The sequence below is a fragment of the Theropithecus gelada genome, chromosome 8, assembly GCF_003255815.1.
Source record: "Theropithecus gelada isolate Dixy chromosome 8, Tgel_1.0, whole genome shotgun sequence".
Classification (NCBI taxonomy): Eukaryota; Metazoa; Chordata; class Mammalia; order Primates; family Cercopithecidae; genus Theropithecus; species Theropithecus gelada.
The window spans coordinates 100,364,268-100,388,976 of NC_037676.1; the positions used below are offsets into that span (position 1 = coordinate 100,364,268).

Here is a 24,709-nt window from a genome sequence, read left to right on the forward strand (position 1 = left end):
CTGTTTAAGACAAACCATTCCTGAGAGACTGCTAGAATGGACAGCCCACAAGGACAGAGGCGATTATCTTTTTCTCACTGCTGAATTCTCAAAAGCTCAAAGAGTACTTGGCATTCACAGATGTGCACAATGTTTGCTGAATGGGAATGAGTAAGTGAATCTTTCTACGGTGTATCATCCTGGAGAAATTGTGGGTATTTTTTTTTTTTTTTAATTCTTCAATCTTGTTAGAAAGATAGCCCTCTTTAGGCGTGCAAGTTGTGGATTTTTTTTTCAGGAAATCTTTCCCTAGTCAGTCCACACTTATGCACACTGAATTGTTTGGGGTCTGCTGACAATGTCATTCATAGAACTCTCTGGAGCGTCCATTGAGGGATGTGATTTTCTGTATGCTCCTTCACCCATTTCTTCCTGATGGTGTGTACAGCAGTGTTCTGCATGGCAAGACTGTGTTTTCGAAGGTTTCACATGTATCTCTTTTGAAAAGCACCATGAGCTGTTTAACTGAATCCAGATGAGTCACATTCTGCTCATAGCACAGATTAACTTTTATACTCATTCTAGCAAGTGTTAAACTGTGTATAGTGGCAGATGGTTGCAAATCCCGGATTTTGAAATGGAGCCTCTTTTATAAAACTATTCCCACTGCCTTGTGAGGGTACAAACCCTGGACACATTCAAGCATTAAATGAAAATTTTAATGGAGAGCATTCAGATGTGAAAACAATTAGATAAGCTATTTTCCATAAGACCACACATGCCTGCAATAGGTCAGAGGGCCAACTTTTCTGGTCTGGCCACTCTGTGCTATTTACACCTTTTGCTAGGAGTGGGTGTGTGAGGGACTGACTGCACCCAGGGGAAGTCACTCCCAGGTGGACTCACATTTGCAGACCCAAAGCTCTTCTGTGGGTGGTGATTCGATCTGGTTCAGCTCAGATGCTCAGTGCAGGCCTCCTCATGTGTTACTAATGGAGGGGGAAAAAGGAAACAAGTCAGGCCTGGGGCTATGGGCGGAGGACATTTTCTTGACGTTCTGCATCTCTTACCAATTGTCTGAGTCCCTCGACTTCTGCTACTCCCTCCACACCCTTCCTGGAGAGGCACTTGGAATAAGAGGAGGTCCAGTGCAACGCAGGCATGCATGGGAAGAAGAAGATTGAGAATGGAAGGGCGAGTAGAGAGGGAGTGACCATTTGGGAGTGGTCTGAGCGCTACAGATTGGTCCCCAGGTGGGCCTGTTTGCAAGCTAGCTGTGGCCCAGACCAGAGTCCCTAATGCTCATCCATGTATATTCAGTGGGTATAGCACCTCTTTAGCCAGGCACCCTACTTTTTCATCCAAGAAAAACGAAATTTGTTCCTAAAGGCTCGTGTCCTCATCAGCCCTCACCCAGTGTCCTGCCTCATCGTTACATTTTCCATTGTCTTTGCTGTGAACCCAACCCTGACTCCTGAGGTCAGCCTGCAGGAGCCGCCCCTGACTTCATGCTTGCACTCAGTCCATTAGGGCAAGACAGCTGTAAACGGAAGCGAGTGCTCACTGTCTCTCTGGAGCATTATGTGGATGAGGGAAGCCAAGAAATTGGGCTTAAAAATCTGGAGTCCGTTATTAGAAGCCTGAGGTCTCGAGTGATCTGAGCATTACAAATCTGCAGCCCAGGGTACAGCCATTTACATTTAATAGTAGGTTGATGGATGTGGGCAATTTTCAAATCTAATATGAAATCTGTTTTTAAAGGAATTTGATGTCATCCAAATTAAACTGGGGGAAAAAAGATCAAGGCAGAATCCTACTGAAGAAAAGACTCTTGGCCAGGATTTGTTCTTGCTCCTCATCTGGGCACAATTTCTCCTCCTGGAGAGTGCTGTCATCAGTTTACGGCATGAATTATTAAGGCAACAGTGCAAAGCACAGAAACTGTGACTGCCCTTCCTGCCCAGGTAGAGCCCTAGGGCCAAATCAGATGTGGTTCATCCCCTGTGCTGGACTCCAGGATCCCTGATTCTGGTACCATGATGAGTACTCTCAAGAATCGGTGTGAAGCCCACGGGTTTGACTGAGCCAAGAGACGTGACGTCCAGGCTTGGCAATGTCACTCATATTGGTTATGTGTCCCTGAGCAGCTACTTTCTACTTCTCAGGACCTGGATTTCCTAAACTGTAGGAACAGGACTTCCTGCCTTAACACCCTGTTGCCTCTCCAGTTTTTTTGAAACTTATTATCTGTGCACTCTGTTGGTATCAAAATGTACTGCCTGGGGATCTTTCATGGTTTCAGTCTTACCTCCTCAGGCCTCCAACTCTTTCACAAGTTAGCACTCAGAAAGATCGTTTGATTTGTTTGCTGACAGTCCTGTCATCTGACCTCACAGAGCTTTAGTGGACACTCTGGGCCTTACCAGATTAAGTTGTGTCCCTCCTGACCTGTGGGTGCCACATCAGAGCACCTATTGTGGTACCAGATACAGGATGCACAGTAGGTCCTCAATAAATATTTAGTGAATGAATAAGTGAGTGAGTGAATATCTAAGAAGCACACACATGAGGAAATATGACAAAAGGGTGGTGAGAAGGCAAAGAGCCACCGTTAAACCTCTGCTAAAAAGAACCATTTGGAGAGGTTTTTTTTTGTTGTTTGTTTGTTTTCCAGACACAATCTCCTTCTATTGCCCAGGCTGGAGTGCAGTGGAGCAGTCTTGGCTCACTACAACCTCTGTCTCCCAGGCTCGGGTGGTTGTGTCACTTTGGCCTCCCGAGTAGCTGGGACTACAGGTGTGCACCATCATGCCTGACTAGTTTTTGTATTTTTAGTAGAGATGGGGTTTCACCATGTTGTCCAGGCTGGTCTCAAACTCCTGGACTCAAGTGATCCACCCACCTCAGTCTCCCAAAGTGCTGGGATTACAGGCCTGAGCCACCACACCCAGCCAGAAAGGGTGGTATTTGAATTGCTGTGGGCCAGATTGCTGGGTGATAACCTCTTTAAGAATCTAAATGTTTTCCAATTGAATTGCCTCATGTGTAAATCATTCTTTAAAAAAAAAAAATCTTGCTTGAAACATTGTTTACTAATTTATTTTAATTTTTTAAAAATGTTTTTCTTTTTATATTTTTATTATATGTGCTGCCGAACTGAGCACTCCTTTTTATATTTTTAAAATTGATACAACGTAGTTGTACATCTTTTTGGCATTTTTTAAAAAAAATTGACAAAAATGGTATACTTTCATTGTGTACAATATGTTGTTTTGAAATATGTAAATATAAATTTTTCTTAAAGACAACATTGGCTTTTTTATTGTGGCAAAATATATATAACATAAATTGTACCATTTTAACCATTTTTAAGTACATAGTCCAGTGGTATTAAGCACATGCACATTACTGTGTAACCATCACCACCTTCAATCTTCAGAACTTCTTCATCATCCCAAACTAAAACTCTATACCCATTAAACAGTAATTCCCCAGCTCCTCTTCCTCCATCTCCTGGCAGCCACCAATCTACTTTTTGTCTGTGAATTTGACTATTCTAGGTGCGTCATATAAGTGGAATCATAGAATGTTTGTCCTTTTGTAACCAGCTTATATAGCTTGACATAATGTCTTCAAGGTTCATTCAGTTGTAGGACGTGTCAGAATTTCCTTCCTTTTTAAGGCTGAATAAGATTCCATTGTATCTATACATCATCCTTTGTTTATCCACTCGTCCTGTGACAGACCCCTGGGTTGCTTCCACCTGTTGGCTTTTGTTTATTAATACAGCTGTGAACTTGGATGTGTATACCCAGAAGTGGAATTGCTAGATCATATGGTTAATTCTAGATTTAATTTTTTGAGGAACCGCCATGCTGTTTTCCACAGTGGCTGAATGCCGGGTTTTAAAGAGAGAGTTGACTAAAGATCATTTCCCCTTTCCCTGATGGTGTAATGGAGTGATTCCTACAGGCCCCAGACTGTGGGCCTTCATGTTCTGTGTTTGTCTGTCTGTCTGTGGCTGGTGTTTCATCTCATTTTTCTCCATCGAAGCTCTTGGCTTGTTTCCTGGCACTCAGTTATGGCCTGCACAGGTGAGGCTGCTGCTGAGTCAGGTAGGTGAATGGAAACTTTACACAGCTAACAATATCTTGCCTCTCCTCACATAGGAGTGGGTTCTAGAGAGAGAGCGCCAAGGGTCAGTGACACAGCAAGGTGATGTCTCTTCTTCTAGGCCATCCGTGCGTGTTGTAGCCTTCTCCCCATGCACTCTGTCTGCAGCCATTCTGCTCATACTCTGGGCATGAAGCAAGCTCCAGCCACCAGTCACCTGGGAGGGCACCTCACAGATTCTTTTTTTTTTTTTAATTTTTTTTTTTAAGGTGGAATCTCGCTCTGTCACCCAGGCTGGAGTACAATGGTGTGATCTTGGCTCACTGCAACTTCCATCTCCTGGGTTCAAGTGATCCTCTCACCTCTGCTTCCTGAGTAGCTGGGACTACAGATGTGTACCACCATACCTGGCTGATTTTTGTATTGTTAATAGAGGCGGGATTTTTGGCCAGGCAGGTCTGGAACTCCTGACCTCAAGTGATCCACACCTTGGCCTCCCAAAGTGCTGGGATTACAGGCATGAGCCACCGTGTCCAGCCAGATCCTTTAACAGACCCTTTGAGAGGTCCCTCAGGTCTGGGTCCCACTCACATCTCCATTTTTATTAGCAGTGGGTCTTGATCAAGTTATTAACCTCACTATACCTCAATTTCTCAGCTTTGAAATATGGATAATAATCACACATATCTTGCAGGGTCAAATGAAGCTATGTTTGTAAAGTGGTTGGCACAGCATCTGGCATTTAGCTGCAGCTATGATTATCATTACTAAAGTTACTATCAAATTGCCACTAATAGTGAGAAAAATAAAGATGGCATGGTCCCTGCTTGTGAAACTCAGTCTAGTGAAAGAAACAGACTTTGAACCATCACAGATACAAAATATACTACGTAACCATTGTGATGAATGCTATGAAAGAGAGGTCCTGTAGAAAGAACTGACTTCATTTGAGAGGTCACAAAGGATGACCAAATGACGCTGAGCTGACTGTGAAGGAAGGTAGAGGTTAGCCAGTGCAGTGAGGAGCCACTGAGGCAAGAGTGTAATGTGTCATATCTTCAAGTGATTTGTGGATGTGAACTTCGTCAAATAACTTTTGGGCAGATACATGGTAAGAATAAAATGTATTCATTACTTTGTGATTTCAGATCATTTTCCCTGTATCAGTTATAGTGTTTTTTGTTCACACAGAACAGGAAATCCAATTAATGGTGTCTTAAGGACATTTATTTTGTACCTAACAAGTCCAAAGGTGGTTGGTCCTTTGGATGGCTCAGTGACTCAGTGATGTTACCAAGAATCCAGACTCTTTCTTTCTATTCTGGCAAAGCATGTTGCATTTTCATCTTCATCCTTGTCACCTCTTGGTTACAAGATGGTTGCTGCAGCTCCCAGCATCATATCCTCACACTACTAGACTCAAAGGCAGAAAGGACAGAGGACAGACAAAAGTGTTTCTCTTCATACACCTTTTTTTTTTTTTTTTTTGAGACAAGAGTCTCAGGCTGGAGTGCAGTGGCACAATCTCGGCTCATAGCAGCCTCTGCCTCCTGGGATCAAGCGATTCTCGTGCCTCAGCCTCCAAGTAGCGGGATTGCAGGCGCGTGCCCCCATGCCTAGCTAATTTTGTTTTTGTTTGTTTGTTTTTAGTAGAGGTGGGGTTTCACCATGTTAGCCAGGCTGGTCTCGAACTCCTGACCTCAAGTGATCTGCCCACCTTGGCCTTCCAATGTGCTGGGATTATAGGCAAAAGCCACTGCTCCTGGCCACCTTTGTCTTTTCAGGAAGAAAAATTTTTCTTGAGGGCCCCCAGTAAACTTCTTTTGTTTCATTGGTCAGAACTAGGGCATATTCTCACCCCTTGACCAATAACTGACAAAGAACAACATGGTTGCCACGCTGGCTCAGACCAGCCATGAGTCATGCTTGGGGGTCATGGGGTAATGGTTATTGGCAAGACAACCAACAGTGTCTGCCACATCCCCAGAGAAAGAACAATGCTGTGCAGTTAAACTGATCCAGCCCATCCAGTGAGGTCGGTGGTGACCTTTTCCCGCAACGCCAGTCTCATAAAGGCTCTCCACAAGCTCATTTGTGTCCTTTTCCAGTTCTCCGTCTCCCCTGGAGCCTGCTATGTATGGGGTCTTACGGCTTTAGCATTTTCTACGAGGAAAGGAATTGCTTATTTGCTGGTTATGACAGTTTCCATCTGCTGGCAGAAACACAGCATGGATAGAGTGACCATACCATAGGACAGAATTGCAGTAGTCTGGGGCAGCATCAGAGATGTGCCTCCTCCAGTCCCATGATAGGATGCCAGCGTGATCTCAACAGACAAAGGTGAAGCATTTGGACCCTTCTTCATGAAACTACCAACTCCTGCCTCCCTAAATAACTGGATATTTTGCAAGATCACCTTTTGTTTATTCTGCCTCGTGCCATCCAATGTCACTATCAGATGTCACTGTAGACAGAACTCTCTACGTGCTTTGAGCCCTAGTGATCAGGTTAATTTGAGAGAGAGACGATTTTCTTAGTTTTTCCATCTTTCTTGGAAGGAGGTAGGCTGGGGAGTGTGGCCCTCACCCCAGCTCTCAGCTCTTTGGCCATTGACTCAGTTCAGCTCAGCTCAACTGAGCCTTGGCTTGCTCTTTGGCCATCAAAGAGGGAAAATGCTAGAGAATCCACAGGTATACTTCAGGTGCCAGGCTCTCTTTTAAGCAAGCTCCGGCAGAGCAGGAGCTGTTTTCTCTGCATCCTATAGCTCACCTGGTTTCCTGAAGATTTAGTGTAGTTTGCCTGCCTTTCCACCTCTACTGCAAAGTCTTCTTCAAGACATAACTCTGGCCTTGTCACCTCCACCAAAATCCTCACCTCCAGTCACCCGTTTAGAGCCTTCACTGATCCATCCTGGGGCTTGCAAAGCCCACACGACCAGCCATGCTCAGGTGGGCCAGCTCCCTCTGCCTCCCAGCCTCATCTCTCTCCCATGCTCCAGCCATACTCAGCTCCTCACAGCTCCCCAGGCATGCCTCTCGCCCTCATCCCCGGGCATTTGTGTTCACTGTCCCCTCATCCCGGGGCGTTTGCATTCACTGTCCCCTCGTCCCGGGGCGTTCACATTCACGGTCCCCTTGTCCCTGGGCGTTCGCGTTCACGGTCCCCTCGTCCCCGGGCGTTCACGTTCACTGTCCCCTCGTCCCCAAGCACTTGTGTTTTTTGTCCCCTCACCCTCAGGCGTTTGTGTTTGCTATCCTTGAGTCCTCACATTCTCCTTCCTGTGAAGCTCCCTTACTTATGGAACTCCTCCTCCTCCCTGGGGCCTCCAGTTGGCCTCATCTCTTCTTGGAAGACCCTCTCACCCCAGGACTCAGTGAGGCCCCTGCTCTGTGCTCTGCATTGTCTTACAGTTGCTGTCCTTGCCTGACTCTTCACCAGAGCCTGAATCCCTTGAGGCAAGGCCTCCATCTTCGTTGTCATTAAATCCCTGCATCTAGCTCAAGGCCTGGCACTTGGTTGGCAGACGAATGATCTGTCCCAGCTCACCTCAGCAGGTGGCACCCACCAGCCCTCTCCATGGGGGTTTGTGGAAGCCCAGAGCGGCTGCTGTCAGCCCTGGGAGAAGCCCAGAGTCTGAAGGAGGGTCTGCCCTTCTTCCCCTCAGGGATCAACTACTGTGCACTGAACAAACCAGGCTGTGAGCACGAGTGCGTCAACACGGAGGAGAGCTACTACTGCCGCTGCCGCCGTGGCTACACTCTGGACCCCAACGGCAAAACCTGCAGCCGTGAGTGTACCCTAGGGGTGGGGGGGCTGATGGAGGGTGGGGTCCACTCACACGCGCTGGCGGGCTCACTAGCAACCAGTCATTTCTGGAGCCCCTGGGGTTTCCTGATGGTCCATCAGGTTCATCATCCATAGAATGTGACTATTAATACTATCGGCCTACCCAACTTGGGTTTCAAGGATTAAAAGAATTAATAGGAATAGGCGGGCATTGTGGCTCACGCTGTAATCCCAGCACTTTGGGAGGCTGAGGCAGGCGGATCACCTGAGGTCAGGAATTCAATACCAGCCTGGCCAACATGGTGAAACCCCATATCTACTAAAAATACAAAAAATTAGCTGGGTGTGGTGGCGGGCACCTGTAATCCCAGCTACTCGGGAGGCTGAGGCAGGAGAATTGCTTGAACCTAGGAGATGGAGGTTGCAGTCAGCTGAGATTGCACCATTGCACTCCAGCCTAGGCAACAAGAGCAAAACTTTATCCCAAAACAAAAAACAAAAAACAAAAAAAACGCGTAAAATACTTAGAACAGTGCTGCTAGGCATAAGCACTCATTAAATGTTAACTAATATTAGTATTTGCTGTTGAGCGCATTTATTGGGTCAGACAGGCCTAATTTCAAATCCAACCTCTCCCACCTACTAGATGTGTGTGACCTTGGGCAATTTATTTAACTTCTCCATGCTTTGATTTCCCATCTATGACAAAAAGCAAAACTAATAGTCATATTGTTCCTGCAGGGTTTTTATAGGGAGAAATCGGGGCCATTTCTATACGTTAGCCTGGTGCCTGACACAGGGTAAACTTCCAATCAAGGGGAACAGTTGTGGAGCCTGTGAGAGTGCCAGTGCCTGGCGCCACACTGGGACAAGAGGCCAGAGGGGACAGACCTTGGAAAGCAATGGGCTACAGAGGCTGACCTGAAGGCAGAATCAAGAAACATGGGATTTTCTGAGAAGGCTTGTCTTAATTTTCTTGTGTCAGAGCCACAACAAAGCTCCACTGGGTGATGTAAATGTATGGGAACTTGCAGGCTCTGCCAGCTGGGCAGCTCCATGGTTTTTTATGAGGTACCGTCTCCACAAGTCCTAGCCAGCAGGGTGGGAGCGCCTGAGTGTGGCGATGGACCCTATGCCCTTGGCATGCGGGAGAGGGCCCCACCTCCATGACATGGCCTATGCAGAAGGGGCCCTTTGTGTGCCTTTCCACTCAGCAAGCTCCACATCTGCTCCCCTTTGGAGACAGAGATAGATTGTGAATAAGGACAATGCAGCTGTTGAGCACTGGGCTCCACACGGCCGGCAGGGAAGTTTCCCAGATGAAATAAGAGGTCCAGGGCAGTCCTCAGGAAAGCGGGCCCCTCCAGTGTCCAGAGAGAACAAAGTGCCTCGGTAAAGGCTTTCTAAGGACTGATCTCGGAGGCCAAAGGGCTTTTGAACTGGAAAGTTAGTACCAAAGTTAGTGCCTGCTGTATGTTGCCTCTGCATGTCTGTGAGTCCTCATGAGAGGCCGGCGGGGAGCGGGTCTCCCATTCGACGGGAGATGCCCTGGTGACCATGGATCTGTGTGTGTCCTGTTTCCTGGAGTGTAAGGTCTGCCTGCTGATGGCCCTGGCAGTTTTCCCAGCGCAGGTGGTCTTGACCTGACTGAGCCCACACAGATCACCAGGGACATGGCCTGACTGCCCCTCCCAGCATGCTTCTGGGGGCCAGAAGAGTTCTAAGGATGGACCACAAGAGATCCGGACCTTCCCTTCTCTCTGGGATCTAGTCAACTCAAAGTACAAACCAAGCCATTTCTGTCTCGCAGTTCTTAGAGAAAGCCATGGGCTTCTGCTTTCCCTGAGGGATCAGGGAGCCCAGGCCATAAAGACAGCAAGCACTTCTGAGGCACTCACTCTGCGGGCAATGCCCTGAGCACCGTCCATCCATAAACTCCCTGCATCCTCACAGCCGCCCTACTAGGCACCCACATTCTTGTCCCCATTTAAACCACAAGGGGAAACTGTGACACAAAGAGATTAAGTCACTGTCCTAGGGTCCTGTGACTAGCAAATGGCAACATCGGGATGTGAACACAGGCATGTATCTCCCAAGATCCAGCAAGTGTTCGCAGGAGGTACATCCACCAGTGGAATGTTCCAGAAGGCACTGGTCCCAGGCTCTGTGGGAGTCAAGAGGCCCACTTGGCAGTCCTGCACAAGGCCGCCAGTGTCTGTCCAGTCTCTGGAGGTGCATTTTCTCCATCAGGGAAACGGGGAGGCAGCCTGCAGGGCTGTTAGTGGGAGCCGTCCACCACAGCTGTGTGTTCATTAGCCTTCAGCGCTTGCTGCCCGGAGGACCAGCTGTGCAGCATTCGGATGCCAGGATGGGCCACACATGCAGGCCCAGGCTTTGGTTTGTTTTTTTAATCTGGATGTCCTGATGATGGGGGTAAAAAAACGAAATTGATTTCATTGAGAATGACAATTCTTTTTCATTTTCAATTAGAAACGAAACGCTACAACTAATTCTTAGCACTACTTGATAATAATAATGTGTTCATTAAGTGGTTGCCATATGCCAGCTACTGTTTTGAGCACTTTACGTGAATCAATTCCTCTTATTCTCACCCTGTTCCTATAAGAAAGCAACCATCAACATCCACATTCACAAATCAGGAAACGATGGCAAAGAGGTGGTGGGACTGCCCAGCATCCATAGCTAGGAAGTGGCAGAGGTGTGATTTGAATCTAGGTAGTTTGATGCCAGAACCCGCACTCTAAGCACTACTCTATCAGCTGTGTGGCTTTGACCTTGACCTTCCTGAGCCTCACTTTCCTCTCTGTGAAATGGGAATTGCACCTGCTCTCAGAGGTGCCCTGAGGCTGTGGATTCTGTGCGCCATGGCCCTGGCAGAGTACTGCTGTCATCAATACCAGGGACAGCATTTCCCAGCCGTTGGGGTTGTATGCTTTACTCTTTAAACAAAGAAATGGGAAAGAAGGCTGGGCATGGTGCCAGGCACCTGTAACCCCAGCTAGTGACTCTGGAGGCTGGGGCAGGAGAATCGCTTGAACCCAGGAGGCGGAGGTTGCAGTGAGCTGAGATCTCGCCACTGCACTCCAGCCTGGGTGAAAAGGGAAAGAAAACCAACAAGCCAGGCTGATTTTCTAGAGGGGCCAGGGGTGTGGGGTAGAATGACACCTTCCCCGTGGCTCATTATGCCTCCGGTTTTGTTTTTCGATCTTGGTTGCTGGTGGGGTGTTGGCCCCTCGGCTCCTCTATGCTTTCACATCTGTGAAATGCAGGAGTGGACCACTGTGCACAGCAGGACCATGGCTGTGAGCAGCTGTGTCTGAACACGGAGGAGTCCTTCGTCTGCCAGTGCTCAGAAGGCTTCCTCATCAACGAGGACCTCAAGACCTGCTCCCGTGAGTCCCTGCACGCTCCTCTCGTAGGGGAAGGTTTGCACCAGGAGTGAAACCTATGTGACTGCAGAAGGCACAGGTTGTACTTGGGCACTCCTCCTCTGCCCCTTGCTCTGCTCCGGGAGATGGTGGGGATGTCCACTGGGACTGCATGCCTTCGAGGGAGGGTGGGGTGGGCATGACGCTCACTTGATCCCATCACCATCGCCCGGAGGTCTCACTGATAAAGGGCTGCCTGGCTTTTGGTTTTGCAGGGGTGGATTATTGCCTGCTGAGTGACCATGGTTGTGAATACTCCTGCGTCAACGTGGACAGATCCTTTGCCTGTCAGTGTCCTGAGGGACACATGCTCCGCAGTGATGGGAAGACGTGTGCAAGTAAGTGTCTGAAGGACAAGCGGGACCTACACAGGTGTTCCGTGGGTGCGGGTGTGGGCGCGCTACCGACGTGTATATGTGCCTGTGTGTCCTGTCTCCAGGCTTTGCTGGGCCCGAATGAATGTGTGACGGCATCTCTTAGCCATTGAGCCTTGGTGGCTACTCCACCCCTCCCCTCAAACTGCCTTCCCCCATGCCCTGAAGTGGCTTTTTGCTGTTTCCATAGCCCACCTCCCTGTCATTCCGAAGCTGGACAGAGCCCTAGTCCTCAGCTCTCTCTCTGCTCTACCCCCAGCCGTCTAGTATGGCACATGAATGATCATGTGGACCCCTCGCTGACTGCTGGCTGTGTGCTGAGCACTGGGCTAAGCACACATGCTGTTGCATTCAGGGGACAGATGAGGGAAAAACTGTAGCTCGGATTAAGTAAAGAGCCTAAGGTCACCCGCTAGTAAGTGGTGGGTTCAGACTCTGCTGGGTGTGATTCTAAAGTCAGTCCTGGGAGAACAGGATGCTCCTGAGAAACGCTTTGCTCTGCTTTCTGATCCCAGTGATCTCACAGCACATGGTAAGGCTGGCAGTGATGGGTCCTGGGTACACATTTCCTTGCAGCTGGTCCCAACCCCTGTCTCCATTAATTAAAAAAAAAAAAAAAAAAAGCTCCCAGACCTCCTTCTCTCCTTCACTGAAGAATGCTGGTGTGTTTGCTGCCCTGCAATTCTGTTTCTAAGTGGACCAAGATAAAGAATTGAAACATAGTCATTTTGAGAGAAGGGATCAGAAATGGAAGAAAAGGACCACAATGTATCTTCCCCAGCCTGCTGGTCTTTCTGGTTATAGGGCCAAGTTCCCTGACCACTGGTACAATTGTAGGCACAACCTAATTTATCCACCTTTTTATATCATCCGTTCATCTAGGCAGATGAGCTGGCTGCACAGCTGGGTGTGCCTCTCTATGCTGCTTGTGAGAAAATATTTCCAGTTTGGGACAGATCCTTGAATCTCAGCAAATGGGTTATCCGTGTTATAGCTTTCGGTGGCTCCCCGCCCAGCTGCCTCCCGGACTGCTTCTGCAGCCAGCTCAGGGAGGGATTGGGCACAGGGGATGCAGAAAGAGGGTGGGTGTGTTGAATTGCATCGACATTGACAGCATGCCAAAGCCAGATGTAAGGGGTTTGTTGGTTTGTTTAATTCTCCATTATTTTACATTATTCTGAGAATAAGAGGAGTCCTCCTTCCGTCTACCTCGTTCCTGTGATAATCAAGAATGGACTATAAGATGGTTATAGGACCCTAAGAAATTCTCATGAGCCCTTCTAAACAAATGCAGCCCCATCTCCTTTGAATCATGTGCCCCTTCCTCTCCCCTGCCTAAGTCCACATCTGGATTATGACTTGGCCACTTTTAAGTGTTGCCCATGTTCTCATTTCAAGTGGGTTTCTAACCAATGGCACAGAGGAACCATCTACATGAGTAAATGTTCAACAATGCAATGAATAGTGAATTTTGTTATTTATATATGGTTGTGTCTAGATGAGAACTTGTGAGATAATCAGATAAGTTAGAATTGTCCTCAGGAACTGTACATGAGAGATGCATTTAACCCACCAGCTGATACATATGTGTTGAGCTATTTCCCTAATTGAAGACTTTCTGCCTGCCCCAGAATGATTCATTCTGACTGTCCTGTCCTGTCCTGTAATAATGGGCTAGGTTTTCAGTGTGGCCACAGCTAACTGGGGGTTGGGATGTATGTTCCCCGGCTCTACTCAAGATGACAAAGAGCCAGATGGCATGACTGTACCTTTTTGGTAAAGCCTGCGTGGGGGCAGCCAGGCCTGGCTCAGCAGATAAGAGTGTTCTTGGCTCTTTATAGAGGCAGCCTCTACTTGGAGCTTGGATAGCAAGTGGTCTTAAGAATGTGTCACTCATCTTCTGGAAAGTTCTCTAAAGCGTGGAGGGGTTCCAGGGGCCCTGGGATGAAATGGGCACTGCTGTCCCCCTTACCCCTTCAGGCACCTTGGGTTCTCTGGCCTCTGGAGTGATGTCCCCTCCCTTCCTCCAGTCCCCTGACCCCAAGCTCTGCTTTCCCAGATTCTCCCAGAGGCCTTTTTGCCTCTGGCGGTTAGATGCACAGACTCAGGGTGTGGGGGGGAGAGGATGAGGCGATCTCTTTTACCAGCTTCAGCTGAGAGGACTTCCTCCCTCTCTAGACAGTTCCCTGAGATTGACCTTGTGCAAGGGGATCCCAGCACCAAGAAAGACTCCACAGGCCTGATGTGCATGGACCACACTGGCCACTGGCCTGCGAGCTCCTGGAGGCTGGAGGTCAGAGGCCAACATGAAATGACTGGGAGTGTGAATGGACAGAGGCCACCCCACGGCCCCTGGCATAGGGTCCGCTCCCCACTTGATAACCCTCAGTGGCTTTCCACTGTCTCCTATAATAAATTTCCATTACACTCCTTGATTTGGCAGAGTGAAGAACCCCCTCTTCCACTTCTTTAGCCTCACCCTGGGCCCTCCCTGAAGCCTCCTCCTGTTCTTCAGTCAAAGTGGCAAGTCCCCTATTCTCTGAACAGGCCTGGTACCTTCCAGCCCATCCCAATGTCACCCCCATGGGCAACCTCCTCCCCTACCTGATGGGCTGTCCTCTCCTCCTCCCATCCCAGACTCTGCTGGGGCCTCTCTTCAGAGCTCTCCTGCCTGGCGTCATCCTGGGGTTCTCTGTGCACAGGTCTGAGAAACAGTGTGGCAGAGCAAAAACAGTACTGAACCGGAAGTCCAAAGACTGGGTTTAAATCATGTCGCTTCTACTCTGGGCAAGGGAATTGGCCCTCTCGGGGTCTGAATGCTCATCTCTAAACTAAGAATGGTCATTGCTGCCTTTCAAGGCCACTGTGTGGTTCAGGGAGACTGCTGTTGCAGTGCTATGTGAACTTGTGAACTGCCGTGACCCCTAAGGGATTCCTCTTCTTGTCTACCCTCCTCAGCATCAGAACCCCCTGCACTGAGGAGACTCAGAAGGTAACTCCTGGCATTGCTGCCTGGAGGCACATCTCCCAGGGCCATGCCTGCTCTCCTTGGAGGGGCCCCAGAGATGCACAACTCTGGAAGGCGCCTGGACTCTTTCCAAGGGCTGTCCTATGAGGGACCCTCCCTTCGGCAAGCGGAGGACACCAACGGGGATCAGAGCCATCAGACTAGGGCACTGGGGGATCTCTGCTGGTGATACTCCCAGTCCAACCACCACAGGCAGATCTGCAAGGGCCTGCTAGGCTGCCTGAGGCCCTGAGCTTAGCCTTCCAGGGCTGAGGCAGCCCTAGGCAAGGCTAGGGGAGTGTCTTAGTCTACTCAGGCTCCCATCACAAAATACCATAGACTGAATGTTTTTTCTTAACCACAGAAATTTATTTCTCACAGTTCTGGAGGCTGGAAGTCCAGGATCCAGGTGCTGGCATGGCTGGGTTCTGGTGAGGGCCCTCTTCCTAGTTTGCACACAGCCAGCACCCCACTGTGTCCTCATATTGCATGGGTTGTAGGGAGAGAGAGCAAAGAGTACAGGCAAGTTCTCTAGTGTCTCGTCTTATTATAAGAACACTAATCCTATCAGGTCAGGATCCTGCCCTCACAACCCCATCTAAACCTAATGACCTCCCAAAGACTCCACCTCCACATACCCTCACATCAGGGCTAATATCAGATGTGAATTTTGGGGGAAACAGTCCGTAGCAGGGAGTAGGGGGAGGAGACCACCCTCACTGTCAGGTATTTCTATTACAGGCTTGATGCAACAGAAGGAAGGTAGAGATTTTCCCTTATTTTGTGGGAAACAGACACATGGAGGAAAACGATGCCTCCAAGCTGGCCCTGGTCGGGGAGTCAGTAGCAGAGCCAGGACCAGAGCCGAGTCCCCTGATTTCAGGATCTTTTGCCCAGTGTGAGATGCCCTGGAAAAGCACATCTCAGTTCAGCTGCTTCTTGGTTTGTCTGAGAAAAAGCCTATATTAAGTTAGCAAAGGATTGGCTGCTCCTAGTTTTATTACGAGAAAAGCCAGGAAGCAGTGTAACTCTATCTGTCGGCTTCTGGTTACTGTCTTGGCAGATGGCCGCTGTGGCTTTCCATCTCTGGGGTTGGGGTTGGTTTTAACAGCGTCTTACGTGGAGCCCCAGACGCAGGATTGCTGTCTGTCATCACGGCAGAGGTGCAAGTCCACAGAACACGTTGCCCCACAGTTGCTGCGCCACAGACATATGTGACTCACCTGTGTCAGCGTGCAGGGCTGCTAGACGTGGACCCTAAAGACCTGTGCTACATCCTAAAACTTCTCATCATCCTGAGCACACACTGCAGAATCCATTCACGATGAGGGTTTAATTAAAAACGTAGGCCTGGGTCTTTATGTGTAAAAGGAGGAGAATCCTTCTTTGAGAGGAAGAATGTTTTCTTCCTCCCTCTTGAGATTTCTCATACGTCCTCCCACCTATTTCACTTAAGTGATGGCTCCTAATGGAGTCTGTCTTTGCTCTCCTCTCTGGGTTTGAATCTAGGTACTTCCTTAAGCACTTGGTTCCTTTACCCTCGTTCTCTACGAATATTTACTGTGTACCTGCAGTGTGCGGGGTGCTGGGGATCTCTGGGGTTGATGCAGATTCCGTTTGTGCCCTGACAGCGTTTACAGCTTCTTGGGGAAGAAGGATAGCAGAGACAGCGTCCATTCCATGGGGTGAGAGCGGTGATGTGGGAAGGAGGGGGCCGCGGGAGCCTCCCCAGTCTAGAGAAAGAGATGTTTAATCAGACACCCAGAGAGCGAGCACAGTGAGCCAGCCAGAGATGGAGGGGAAATGCTTTCCTAGGGGCCAGAGAGCAAACTGCAGGAAGTTCCGTGCTCTGAGTATGGGGTACTGAGTGCAAGAGGGAGGCGGGTGAGAGACAAGGCTGGGGACGCCGGCGGGACACACATTACCCACCTACAGCCTGCAGAGTTACGAGAGACTTCCTGGCAGGCATCTCTTGAGAAAATGATTTTTGTCTAGTTTATCTTCTGAGAATCTGCCAGGCTGCCTCAGCACACCCTTTTAACCTAGGATGATCCGTGGATGTGCAGCTGGACCAGGGACACGGAGATAACAGGTTTGAATATAGTCCCATCTCTGCCCCCAGGACAGCTAAGACCAGTCACCTCTGAAGGTTCAGGGACATTGGGAAAGTCACTTCCCCTCTGATCGTCAGTTTTCTCATCTCTAATGAAGGGGTTGGACTAGTTCATATCCAATAAGTTGAACTTCCAGCCCCCAAACAAGGATATTGCCTGGCTCAGATAAGTGTTCCATAAACACTTGCCGAATGAATGAACTTATTGTGGTGCCCACCATCGTCTCCCAGGCTGAAGACACCCGGTGGTAGTGAGGCTGTCTTTGCCTGTTAGGGGACCACTGAAGCATTTTCCTATAGGGGAATATCTTTGCCCTAAGGAGAAACTGACTCCAAGTTGGTTTCCAGACTTGGTGGATAGAAAGCTAGTGCCTATGGTTAGGAGGTTAACTATTGTCTGACTTTGGCATTCTCTAATTTCCCATCCGTGGTTATTTGAATTTATAAGTGGCCCAGAACATCCCTGCAGGGCAGAAACTGGACATTTTGCTGAAGAAATATGAGTCGCGCATTTTGCAAGGGGGTGTGTGGGAGAGAGTGGGAAGCCTAGCTGGCCACAAACATCTACACACCCCATGGGTTCTTATTTAAAACATCTGCACAAAACCCCTGTGAGGTGGATCTAATTACCCTCAATTTTCAGAATAGAAAACTGAGGAAATGTTTCCTTTTGTTCAACAGGATTTCCTAGGGGTCTGTTAGGTGCCAGGCATTATGGCCACTGCCAACATCTCACCTCTGATGATTCGTTGAAATCATCTGTGGGGCTTGGAAAAAGTCTAAAGACCCAGGTAGCATCCCAGAAACCCTGAATCAGAAACAGAAACAGAGACTGTCTTACATTGTTGGTGAGGGTAGAGATTGAAATAATCTCTTTGGAGGGTGATTTGGAAATATTTATCTGCCTTTAAATATTCATACCCTTTACCTAGGCAATTCTGCTTCTGGATGTATAACTTTCAGGTATGCCTTCACATTGTACATAAAACTACATGCACAAGAATATCCATTGCAGATAAGTTGTGGTGGCTCATGCCTGTAATCGCAGCACTTTGGGAGACTGAAGCAGGAGGATCACTTGAGGCCAGAAACTTAAGACCAGCCTGGGCAACATAGTGGGACCCCGTCTCTACAAAAAATATGAAAATTAGCTAAGCATGGTGGCATGCACCTGTAGTCCCAGCTACTCAGGAGGCTAAGGTGAGAGGATCACATGAGCCCAAGAGCCAAGGCTGCAGTGAACCGCAATGACACCACTGCACTCTAGCCTGGGTGACAGAGCAAGCCTGTATCTCAAAAAAAAAAAAACCCAAAAAACAAAAAAAAAAAAACCAGCTTGCTCAGAGGGGTCTGTCTAGATTATGGCTTGACAAGGCTGACATGAAAGAGCTATAGCTATTTGATTACCGTGGAAAGTGGAGTAGTATTGTTATTATAAATTCATGGTAGGGGGAAAAAAACACCTCACCTCCATGGCCATCCAGTTGTCTGTATCATGGATTACTTCATTGTACTTTCCATTCTTACACTATGTGAGGAACTACCCCAAGCCATTGGGAAATGTTCTGCATTAGTAGTGAGTCTAGAATTTGCCTAGAAAAGTAAGTCACGCTCAGGGCAAGCAGGAGTGTCCAACTTGGCTTTGAGCCTCCTCTGCAGCTGTAATCGCAGTTATCAACCTTTTCCCATTCTTCAAAGATTTTGGCAGTGCTTCTGCCCAAAGAAAGAGAGGCAGAATTCCCTTCACGTTTGAAAGCTTGCTTTAGAATATAGCAATGCAGTATAGTCAGAAAAAACGGGGATTTATTTATAAGGTTACAATTTTTGTCTGGTTCTTTCTCTTGTTAACAATTGGTCTTGACAAGCCATTAGCCTTCCCAACCCTTAGTTTCCCTAGCTGGTGAGGGAGAATAACAACAGCTGCCTTAACTAACCCAAAGGTGGTTCTGAGGAGGCCTCTCCAGAGAGATACTGCAAAGATGCTTTACCAAAAAATATGTGTGGTTTGTGCCTGATTATAAAGGTCATTATGTGCTTTGGGGCCTTTATTTAATAACTCCAATTCGTGTCCATTTTAGAAATTCTACTCAATCTGAAAGGATTGAGTTAACTTTCTTATAAAAGTTGTATGTATGGTTCTTATAAATATGTATGGTTCTTATAAAAAGTCACCACCCTATCCTCAGTATTAAGCTTTTAAAATAACAGCCTGGTTTTCACAGGTTCACAAACCTTCTAGTCCCCCAGAAGCCACCCAGCCCTATAAGATGGCAACACCATCCTTCAGTTGCTCAGTCCAGCAACCTCGGAGTCTTCCTTGACTCTTCCGCCCTATCCATATGGACTCTTTATTAATACACGAGCAAATTTTATAATCTCTACCTTAAAATACAGCCAGTCTGACCACTTCTCACCAGCCTGGTCTGGATCACCAAGATCTTTGCACAGGGCTGCTCCTAGCTGTCCGAGCTCCATTCTGTGCAGAGTGATCCTTTCAAAACAAACCCATATCATGCCACTCCACTGCTCGAAACACTGCAGTGACTGCCCTTCTCCTTCAGATCTGACCCCTACTGTGAACCCCACATGGTCTGCCCCAGCCAGCCTTGCTGGCCTCATCCCCTGCCAGGATCCTGGATGCTCCAGTCACAGTGGTCTCCTTGCCTTTCCTGAAACACACCAACCAAGCAGCTCCTGTTGCTGCAGTTTGCAAATGCTGTTCTTTCTTGCTGATCATGCTCTTTCCCAGACACCACCACTCACGTCCTCTCTTTCTGCAGGGCTCTGCTCAGTGTCACCGTATCTGACACACCATATAAAATAACAAGCCCTCCCTACTCTCCAGCCCAGCAGCCACTCTCCATCCTTCTTTCCTGCTCTTCCTTCATAGCACTTTTTCCCACATGACATAGCACACATTTGTCTGTTTTCCACGCATGCCTCTTCCCCTGACACCTGCTGCCAAATGTAAGCTTCACAAAAGCAGAGACTTTGTTTTGTTCGTTGCTGTATCCCCAGAGCCTAAAACAGTACCTGGCTCATCACAGGGACTCACAAAATATTTGTGAACTGACTGAATACGTGAATGAATTGGTTACCTAAGTGTAATATATACATACATACATAAGTTGATATGTAAATAAGTTGATATTATAGTTATATAATAGCCAATTAGGTTAATCTTATTTTCTAATATTTATAAGTAATTTATCTCTCATTCTGTAACTTGTATTCTCATGTTTTTTGTTCATTTTTCTTGTGGAGATGATTATATTGTTTGAATTTTATGTGCCATGTATACATTAAGAATTCTTGCTCACTTTGGGAGTCTGAGGTGGGTAGATTGCTTGAGCCCAGCAATTCGAGACCAGTCTGGGCAACATGACGAAATCCCGTCTCTACAAAAAATTAGCCAGGTGTGGTGGTGCGTGCTTGTAGTCCCAGCTATCCAGGAGGCTGAGATGGGAGGATCACTTGAGCCCGGGAGGCGGAGGCTGCAGTGAGTTGAGATTATGCCACCACACTCCAGCCTGGGTGGCAGAGTGAGACCCTCTCTCAAAAAGGAATTTTTGCTCATAGACACGCTTTATATTCTGAAATGTGTACTGTAGGATAAGGCACTGTTTTAATTCAAGGTGTCTGAAATGTCTTTTATGATTGAATAAGCCACTCAGTATGAGTCATTTTCTTCTTCTGTTTCTCTAATTCCCATTTGATTCTCAGAACTGGACTCTTGTGCTCTGGGGGACCATGGTTGTGAACACTCGTGTGTAAGCAGTGAAGATTCGTATGTATGCCAGTGCTTTGAAGGTTATATACTCCGTGAAGATGGGAAAACCTGCAGAAGTAAGTTTGTACTGGAGCTGGCTCCTACTACTCTGCCAGACCACTGTGTGAAATTGCTATCCTCACCTCTGTATACATCAGTTCCTCTCAGAAGTCAATGCCACACGGCAAAATGTAATGTAGTGTCCTGGATAGGACCCTGAAAGAGAAAAAGGACATTAGGGAAAAACTAAGTAAATGTCAATAAAATACAGACTTTAGCTAATAATCATGTATCAGTATGGGTTTATTAATAATAACGGAGGGACCACACTCATGTGAGGTGTTAATAATAGGGAAAATTAGGTGTAGGGTATATGGCAATTCTTTGCACTATCGTCTCAATTTTTGTGTAAATCTAAAACTGTCCTAAACAATAAAGTCTATTAAAAAAATGGACAAACAAAGTGGATGCCAGAGCTATTACTGAAGTTCTTCATTTATATGCTTTGTGGCAAGAAACAGTGGTTTGGCAGTATACTCTAGTGGAAAGATGGACAGTCAGAAATCCAAGATTCAATCAACTTCTGTCTCTGCCATTCATTAGCTGGGAAAGTTGTCTAACTTCTCTAAACCTCTCTGCTTATTTATCTTTAATAATGTTGTTGTTGTTATTTCTGGTAGCACAAATCCTTCCCAGAGGGCACCTTGTGATGAAGCCAGTTTTGCCTTTCAGAAGGCAAAGCCTCTTAGATGGGGCTGCAGCCAGCCAACCCAGGACAAGCAGCCTTAGAGTGAATTGCTGGCGTAAATCTCAAGACACATCTCTGAATAATCAAAGGGGAGTGTGTGACCCTGGTTTCCAGCCCTATCAGTTATCTTTTTCTCAACGTCTCAAAGCACTTTATAAAGAGCAACTCATGTTGACACTTTTGTAAGGAAAGATGGGTAGCTGGAGTAATTACTCTCTCATTTTTTAGACAGCAAAGCTAAGACTCCAAGAAGTTAAGTTATTCTCCTAAGTCATACACTATGTCAGGCACAAAGCCAAAGTGAGATTTCAGTGCTGCTAATCTAAATTGAGGTTTCATCTCCTAAGGAATCATATCAACAGTGTTTCCATTCTGATATCAGAAACTATGTCTACAGAAAGCTGATGATGGACTGCATTTTAACACTAAAGTAGTGCTGGTGAATGATGATGGTGAAGACTGTGAAACAGTTTGAAGGGTTAGCCCGAATTAGAGCCCCTAAACTTTGTTCTCAATTGTATCTTCCTGCCCCGCAGACCACTGAGCTCAGGGGGCAGTAGAATCCGGTAGCGGACTCCAGCAGATGGGTCCTCCAGGGTGAAGTCCATGTGAAATGCATGTTGGCGAAATTGTTGAAACTTGCTCTCCCGTCTTCAGGGAAAGATGTCTGCCAAGCAGTAGACCATGGCTGTGAACACATTTGTGTGAACAGTGACGACTCATACACATGCAAGTGCTTGGAGGGATTCCGGCTCGCCGAGGATGGGAAACGCTGCCAAAGTAAGTAGCCTTGGGGTGGAGAAGAACTTTTCCCTCTGTGGACTCAGAATTAGAGAACTGCATTTAGTCCTTAAAGTCCTCCTTTATTACCACTGTCACAAGTGTCAGTTCCTGCCTTGGGTGCTCTGAAAGTGATTAGCTAGAGATCAGTTCAGTAGTCTCTTGCTTTTTTGGGAATTTCTCAGTCAAGGCCTGAGTTTTGGGTCCTTTGCTTCTCTTCATTTTCTGCCGGCCGTCAGCCCTTTCCACAGCAGCTATGTGGGTGCCCAGAGCCTTGCACAGTGCCTGCCTAGTCACTGGACTGAATTAGAACCTCTGCTAGCAATCACTACAAGGATCAAAGGTTAATTACTGAGCTTTCTCCTCTTGGCAGACCTTAAAAGTAAGGGCAAAGGGTGAAAGGGTATATTTGTCCATTTTCACACTGCTGATAAAGACATACCTGAGACTGGGCAATTTACAAAAGAAAGAGGTTTGATGGACTCACAGTTCCACTTGACTGGAGAGGCCTTACAATCATGACAGAAGGGGAAGGGCACATCTCACACAGTGGCAGACAAGAGAAGAGAACTTGTGCAGGGAAACGCCCTTTATAAAACCATCAGAACTTGTGGAGATTATTCACTATTAGAATAGCACAGGAAAGCCCTGTCCCCATGATTCAATTACCTCCCACCAGGTCCCTCCCACAACACATGGGAATTGTGAGAACTACAATTCAAGATGACATTTGGGTGGGGACACAGCCAAACCATATCAGAGGGATGTCCTGTGGGTTTTATTTTTCTATTATTTGTATCATTTGCTTCTATAGGTCACCCAGAACAGGCTCTGAGAGTTTAGTTAGAAGGTATATTCACCAGAGTTCTCCAGAAAAACAGACCTTCTCTATGTATATCTTCATCTTCTATTATATATAAATATAATAGAAGACATATATAATATACATATGTCTTCTATAGTCTGTTCTATCTTCTATTTATATATATCATAGAAGATATATATACACACACATATATATATATACGTGTGTGTGTATATATATGTATACTATGGTCTGTTTCTATTTTCTATTAATATATCATCTCCACAGGAAAAATGGACACATACACACACACACACACATATATATATATGGTGAGAGAGGAAAACATTGGTTGATTTTAAGGGATTGGCTCACACAATTGTCAGAGACTGGCAAGTTCTAAATCTGTAGGCAGCCTGGAGACCCAGGCAAGAGCTGATGCTGCAGCCCAAGTCTGAAGGCAGTCTGGATGCAGAATTCCCTTTTCCTCTGAGGACCTCGGTCTTTTTTCTTTAGGCCTTCAAGTGATTGGATGAGGCCCATCTACATTATGGAGGGTAATCTGATCTGCTTTACTCAAATTCTACTGATTAAATGTTAATTGCATCTAAAAATTAGCTCACAGCATCATTTAGACTGGTGTTTGACCAAACAACTGGGCGCAATAGCCTAGCCAAAGTGACACATCAGATTAACCTTCACAGTACCCAAAGGAAGAGAGGGATGTCATACGAGCTCAGTGAGGTGGGCGTTAGGAGAGTACAGAGCAGGGATTTTTCCCCACCATGAGATTCTGAGGTGGTAATTCCCTGTTTGGCGGGGAAGGGTGGTTGACAAAGTCTACTTGCTTTTGTGACTCTTTGCCCCAGTGGGCAAAATGACCCTTTTTAAATTAAGTCAAAATAAGTTCAGTTGCTTTTGAGGTTGATTTTTGGGAATTTTCTCACAGACTCCTTTGAGATAACTGGGGACGTTCCACAAGCCAGCAAGGCTGGGTTGGATGGATCTCAGTACCTCGCTTCTTCCACTGGGAAGAGCGACTCCTGCCTTTACCGAGAAGTTCTGTGTGAACAACTGGTGCCTAGGATGCCTGTGGTGCCCTGGCCTGACTCTGCAGGGATTCCCCTCACAACTGCAGGTTCAGCTTCACACTGCAGTGGCCCTCTTGTGGGGATTTTTCTATAATTCTGCCCATTGTGGCTGTCTGTGCTGCTTTGTTCATGCTTTTCTTTTTGTTTGTTTTTGTTTTGAGACAGGGTCTCACTCTGTCACCCAGACTGGAGTGCGGTGGCAGTATCTTGGCTCACTATAACCTCCACCTCCTGGGCTCAAGCGATCTTCCTACCTCAGCCTCCTGAGTAGCTGGGACTACAAGCATGCACCACCACACCCAGTTAATTTTTGTATTTTTTTGTAGAGATGTGGTTTCACCATGTTGCCCAGGCTGGTCTTGAACACCTGAGCTCAAGAGATCTGCCTGCCTTGGCCTCCCAAAGTGTTGGGATTACAGGTGTGAACCACCACGCCTAGCCCTCTTGCTTTTCTTTCTGCAAACATCTGCACACTCACACACACTGTTTATTCATTCAACACATTTTTTGCTCAGTAAATTAAGCTACTGTACACAAGGTACAACTTCTACCTCTGGAATTTGATCCTAAATCAGATTTCACCATTCCTGCTTCCTAGAGGGATGTGTAGTCACTGATTCCAATTTTGTGTGAAGCCTCTCCTTTTAAGGGCTAATGACAGGAAAGAGCCATAGGCTCTCAGGCTATGGAGGAGC

The 24,709-nt window shown here is 47.1% G+C and overlaps 1 protein-coding gene across 3 annotated transcripts in view; it reads left to right on the plus strand.

Annotated features, from left to right (window-relative positions):
• Positions 1-24,709, plus strand: part of MATN2 (matrilin 2) — a 170,050-nt gene that overhangs the window by 129,506 nt on the left and 15,835 nt on the right. For all 3 annotated transcript variants that reach the window (XM_025393743.1, XM_025393744.1, XM_025393745.1), the window contains 5 exons: positions 7,757-7,879; positions 11,169-11,291; positions 11,543-11,665; positions 20,545-20,667; positions 21,996-22,118. In XM_025393743.1, the coding sequence (XP_025249528.1) occupies positions 7,757-7,879; positions 11,169-11,291; positions 11,543-11,665; positions 20,545-20,667; positions 21,996-22,118 (615 nt within the window). The remainder of the gene's footprint in view (positions 1-7,756; positions 7,880-11,168; positions 11,292-11,542; positions 11,666-20,544; positions 20,668-21,995; positions 22,119-24,709) is intronic.